We start from the raw sequence: 6000 nt of genomic DNA, 5'->3' as shown, positions 1-6000 counted from the left end.
TTATGTGAGATACCTTTTGTCTTGTTTATTCTGAGGATGGGGATTCCAAACTTGGAAGTTTGAGACATATCTGCTTATACATCCCTTGCCACTTATGCTGCTTCAATCTGGGGGGGGGGGAGTGGATTTGGTCTAGGAGATAGTAAATGCCTCCCTGAGAAAGGAGGTGGATGCTCCTGTGGTGCACATTCCTAAAGAAACTTACACTAGACCCAGGAATGTATCATTCTTAAGCAAGGTAATGGAACAAGTGGTGGTTGGACAACTCCAGGGATTCCTGAATGGACTGTTGGCTCCATTCTAATCTGTTTTCCAATCTAGTTATGAAACTGAAACTGCCTTGGTTGCCCTGGTGGATGACCTGTACTGAGATATATACAGGGGAAGTACAGTCCTATTAATTCTTCGGCCTTCAGGAATGGGACTGAGAAACACTGTTCTGTGGTCGTTTTGGTCCTATGTTAAACTGTGGTGATGGGGGACTGCAATTCAGCCTTGACCTCTGGGGTCCCACAAGGCTTCATCTCCCCCCCCCCCATGCCTTTTAGTATCTTTGTAAAGCCCCCGGGAAAAGTTGTCCAGAGATTTAGATTGAGTTATAAAAAAACGACAGATGATATGTGGTGGGAGGGAGAACTGACCTGGGACCAACCTATTCTCCTGTTCTGAAAGGGATTGCAATCCACCTAAAGGAGCAGGCTTGTAGTGTGTGTTGGGGGGCTGCTGATCCTGGGTCCCCAGTTAGTTCCATGTCCCATTTATCCCCTCTTTGTTCTTTGTCCTCCATAGTGAGTGGGCTGTGGCCACTTTTAGGAAAAAAAGATCAGCCAGTGTGCTCATGCAATAGTAACACTAGATTACTGCAATGTACCATATGTGGGGCTGCTTTAAAAAGTGCCAGAGAGCTGTAACTACTAAGGAATTTTACAGCTTGAAAGCTGGTCCTTGGTGAGATGGTAGCAGGATGTGTTCAGATTTTGAGTTAAGGGGTACAGAATTATCAGGAAATCGGGGGATGTTGCATGAAAAAACCCTGAATTCAATCTTCAAGCAGCATTCATAATAAATTAAAAACTGTATTTTTACATAGCTGGAATCATTATACAATTGTGGAGTTCTGCATAACCTGGAATCTTGTTTATGTTTTGTGAGGGATTCGGGATGGGATGGGGGAATAAGATGTCTTGCACAGTCAAGGCCAAAAGCAACAGCCTGTATCTTCTCAGTGATGTCTAGTAAAAGACAATGCATAGTGTGACTGCGACATCAGTGCATTCCATTTCTCTGTCCCTGCAAACAACAGCCAGTGAAGGAGAACAGAGGCTGGGAAACTGTAGCATAACATCACATCCGGCACTAGGTGTTACCAAGGAGACCCAAGGCTGTTGCTCTTGGCCACAGTCACATGTATCTAGAAGAGAACCACACGAAAGAGAGCAGTAGAAGAAAAACTGTTTATTTATATCACCTTGTTCTTTCAGGATTTTTTTCATTTTAAAGAAAAGATAAAGCATAATAATCTGCACAATTTCAGCTTCTGCATATATATATATATATATGTATATATTTATAATATACATACAAACCTTTTGAGCCTCTAAATCCCGTGGAATTCCCATCTGTAGGAAGAGAAGGCAACAGTTCCAATGTCAAAAATTACAGAAAAACTCACCTCTCAATGAGAGGGATACACACATAGCCATGTCCATTCAGAGCACCAGCAACCCACTGGACCATCCATCAGGCTCTCAGCAGGGGACTTTGGCTCAATTTGGGACATTTTGTTTAAAATTTTATTGGCTCTCATCTCCAACTCTGTATAATGACCTAAATCATCTAAAATGTCTCTAGTTAGGTGATCTTTCTTCTCTGTATACTTCACACGACAACCAAGTGAAAATTCTCATTCCTAGTATCTAGACTTGTGCTAGAATAAAAATGAGAATCACTCAAGCAGGGTGACACCCACTAAGAAACTGTGTGCACATACGTCTTTTGTGTGTATGCATGCGCATTAATACAGCCATATATTTACCATACAAAACATTACTGCTGGTATTTATAAGCCCATGTTCCTGCATTTTCTTGGCATTTTAGCCATTATCAGGTTTGATTATAAAGTCGTTTTTACCAAGACTGGATTTCCTGCAGGACAGCAGCAAATGGGCATGAGAAGGAACAAGAAATACAGGCAAGAGTGGTGCACAACCTAACAGCTTTTCACAAACACTGATGGTCTGTGGTGCTTTCCTTGATCTCTCAAGGTGGAGGAGAGACAATGGTTGGAACTATTTTCAAATCCCCAACTATTTTATTCCCCAAGGGAAGGCATGAAGAAAGCTCACAGGAAATAGTAACTTTATTTTTTTGCCAAGAACTAATGATGTTCATAATACCAGAGACCGGCAATTCCCAACGTGGGAACAGCAATTCCCAAGAGTTACATGGCAGCCGACTCAAAAGATGAAAGCATCCTTTTGTGGCAAACTACCATGCCCAATCTCTCTTGCTTGACTGAGGGCTAGGAGTCATCCCTCTGCTGTTGATGGCAATGAGAGAAGCAGGGTGCATCAAGGACAAAGCCGCCCTGAGTGATGACAGGTGAGACTTCACTTGGGGTTGCCTGAACGTCAAGTCTAATCATAAGCTTCGTCATCTTCAAAAAAGAAAGAATCCCTCTCCAGATTCTCTGATTCATCATCATAGGAAATGTTGTCATCATCAAGATCTTCATCATCATACTCCTCCTGCCATTCAGGGACATACTCTTCATCATCCTCATCTTCATCCTCTTCCTCTTTGCCGCCATCATCTGTATCAGGCGAATCAGATCCCTCATCAAAAGTCAACCTGTGCAGAAACAAACCCTGATGATCAGTGGCCTCAGTATGTTCTTCTGCTTCTAAGTCACAGCCAAGTAAATTGCTTTGAGCTCTGAATCCTCAACAAGCCTTGTCCAAACTCAGATGGAAGTATAAATGGAAGTATAAAAAATATATAAATATTATAAATAGGTTGTTGTCCAACTTTGGCAGTGTTGAGGTGATCCACCCATTAAACTTCTTTTCCAAAGCCCACACAAGCCAACACTGGTAAGAAACAGTCAAGTTGTCAAAAAGCTAACAAAACCTACACAGAAACACAGTTATCAAACTTTGTGACTTTCATGGAACAGTCTCCTAATATCGGGTAAGCCTGCATCTGGACTACTATTACAACTCTAGTTTAAGGGACTGTGAAACTGCCTTAATTAGCCTCTTTTTAATTAGCCAGTCTTCAGAATAGTGAATATTAAGTCGTTCTGTCTACCTACATACAAAAGCACTGCTAACTATACCCTTAATGGTAACAATATAAAAAATCATTCCCACCACCAGCTTCCCAGAAGGAAAAAAAAAACCTCACGCTTTATAAGCAGGAGTAGCATTAGGCACATTGGATAACTTCATCTCTCTCTGTTCAGAGCTTTGCCGACTTTGGAACCCCATGCGGAAGTCCTGCAATGAAATAAGAAATGTTAGAAAGCACATAGCCCAGTCTGCTACCATGTAATTAGTATTCCTTTCACTACGGGAGTAAGTGAAACAAATATCTATCCTCTCCCCCCCCCTCCCCATCTAAAAGATGTTACCTGAGTGGCATGCTGCAGAATTGCAAGAAGCCGCTCCTGTATCCTGCGTACCAGCTCAAGACCTGTATTAAAATGCTCTGCTTTCAGCAGTCGAATGGAGGAAGCAACATCTTGGCACTGTAGCAATGTCTCCTCTGAAATACAAAGCAAGACATCCCCTCTATGGGTTACATAGCAGCAATCCAAAGGATAACGATGAATCAGTGAGCATATCATACAAGTTTCAGGCCTCAGCCTCATTTTCAGGGAAATTCAGTTCAGTCCCAAAGAAGAACACAGAGTGGTGGAAAATTGCTCCTATATCTAAGTTTAGTTTTGTTGTTATTCATTTGGAGCTTATAGACCTCCGATTGCAATTATTCATAACTAGTAATCAAGCCCGCTGTAATCACAATACAGCGGGCACTAGATTTTTTCGTCACGGCCGGCAAGTCGTCAGGCTGCCGGCACGCAGGACATGGCGGCCTGATGCGTCAGAGGCGCTTCGCGCCTTCCGACGCGTCAGGCCGCCGGCAAGGGAGCAACTGCAGCTCACAGTTGCTCCCTTGGCGGTGGGGCGGGAATCGGTATACTGGTTAAGAACAGTGGCTTCTAATCTGGTGAGTTGAGTTTAATTCCCTGCTCCTCCACATTCAGCCACCTGGGTGACCTTGGGTCAGTCGCAGTCCTAATAGTGCTGTTCTTAGAGGGTAGTCCTGACAGAACTGTCTCAGCCCCACCTCCCTCACAGAGTGCCTGTTTTTGGGAGTGGAAGGGAAGGCAATTGTAAGCTGCTTTGAGACTCTTTCTGGCAGTGAAAAGCAGGGTATCAAGATCAACTCCTCTTGTTCTTCTTACATATTGTTTCTGACATCCCCACTCCTTCCCCGCATATCTCATCAGAAGAATGGTTAAATTTAATTACTACTATAGCAGAGTTTTTTCGAACCCAAAAAACTTCTGTTTGCTGCTTTTCACAGATTTGGAGTCTACCAGACTGGGAGCATCTGGCTAAATCAGTAAAAGAACCCTTTTTGTCTGCCCCAGGGCTGGTATTAGGGCTGGGGTTTAGTGGTATTTATTTCTGCCACATCTTGTATACTTATGTATTGGATTGGTTGTGCATGGTATTGTTGTTTTTGAGGGTAATTTTATGGGGGGTTTTATGCACTTTTGTAACCCACCACGAGCCTTATTGGGAGTGGCGGGTAAGAAATCAGATTGATGATGATGATGAAAACATGGGGTGAAAGTTTATGCAAGCTGAAGTGTCATGACAGTACAAACTCTGGAGTTTCGACATTAAAAAAAAATGTGAGCAAGTTTTTGGAATTGCACACAATATAAAGGGATAAAGCCAGGATAGCTATATAGATGAAGGTGATTTAGAAAGGTGGTGATGAGATACTCTCCTTAGTAATGGAAGGGGCTGTGTCTCAGTGGCAGAGCATCTGTTTGGCATGCAAAAGGCCCCAGATTCAATCCTCTGCATCTCCAGTTAAAAGTATCTGGCAGTAGATGATGTGAAAGACCTCTGCCTGCGACTTTGCAGGGCTGCTGCCTGTCTAAGTACATAGTACAGAGGTTGATGGACCAAGGGTCTGATTCAGTACAAGGCAGCTTCACATGCATTCAATAAGGGTTCTCTAGCCTCCCTATAGCTGATGTACTCTTAACCCATTTTTCTAGGAAACAGCAGCCATCTGTATAGTAGGACTGGGTCCCTCACTCTCACCCAAAAGAATTTGTAGAGCATTGGTGTGCATCTCTAAGTTCTCTGACTGCTGTTCCATAATATCCATCTTTTCAGTGTCTTGATTGTAGTAGCTGTACACACAGGAATACGCCAGCACCTGGTAGAGAGACAGACCAGTAATTTACATATAAAGAATATGTAGTTCGGGTTTTTATGAAAAACTAAATTTTCTTGCTTTGTTGTTTCTGCATAGACTGGCATTATTCTGAAGTGTTAGTTTTACAGACTGATGGCTAGAAGGACACAGAGTCAGCTCAAAAATAAACATATAGATTGGGATAGACCAGACAAATAAAAACCCTGTTGACGCAGGGATCCTACCACGATCTAATGCAGATTTCAAGAACCTTTAATGTTACCTGAATTGTATCTTCTGCCCTGTGAGAACCTGTGTAGGCATGGTGTTATCGAAGTGATTGCATCCCTGCTTTAAGTACTTGGGCTGAAATGGACATGGTGGGCTGCCTATAGAGACCCCTTGTTGTGCTACTTCACTTGGAAAGGTTCCCCACCACCATCATTTCTAGTCTACTAATAAAATGGAAAGAAGTGGTGTTTCTATTGGTCTATGATCACAGTCATTTAGGTCCCATACATGAAAAAAGAAAATGTCTAGGACTTGAGACACAAAAGG

The 6000-nt window shown here is 42.7% G+C and overlaps 1 protein-coding gene across 3 annotated transcripts in view; it reads right to left on the bottom strand.

The window, feature by feature from the left end:
• Positions 1–1440: 1440 nt before the first annotated feature.
• LOC143837214 (cullin-9-like) overlaps positions 1441–6000 on the bottom strand; it is a 77462-nt gene continuing 72902 nt past the window's right edge. For all 3 annotated transcript variants that reach the window (XM_077336818.1, XM_077336810.1, XM_077336827.1), the window contains 4 exons: positions 5346–5463; positions 3632–3765; positions 3406–3497; positions 1441–2850 (listed from right to left, as the gene is read on the bottom strand). In XM_077336818.1, coding sequence (XP_077192933.1) covers positions 2637–2850; positions 3406–3497; positions 3632–3765; positions 5346–5463 — 558 coding nt within the window. In that variant the 3' untranslated portion in view covers positions 1441–2636. The remainder of the gene's footprint in view (positions 2851–3405; positions 3498–3631; positions 3766–5345; positions 5464–6000) is intronic.

Source organism: Paroedura picta, chromosome 1 (assembly GCF_049243985.1).
Source record: "Paroedura picta isolate Pp20150507F chromosome 1, Ppicta_v3.0, whole genome shotgun sequence".
NCBI classification, from domain to species: Eukaryota; Metazoa; Chordata; class Lepidosauria; order Squamata; family Gekkonidae; genus Paroedura; species Paroedura picta.
The sequence above is the reverse complement of the archived record's forward strand: the minus strand, read 5'-3'. Positions and strand labels throughout refer to the sequence as shown.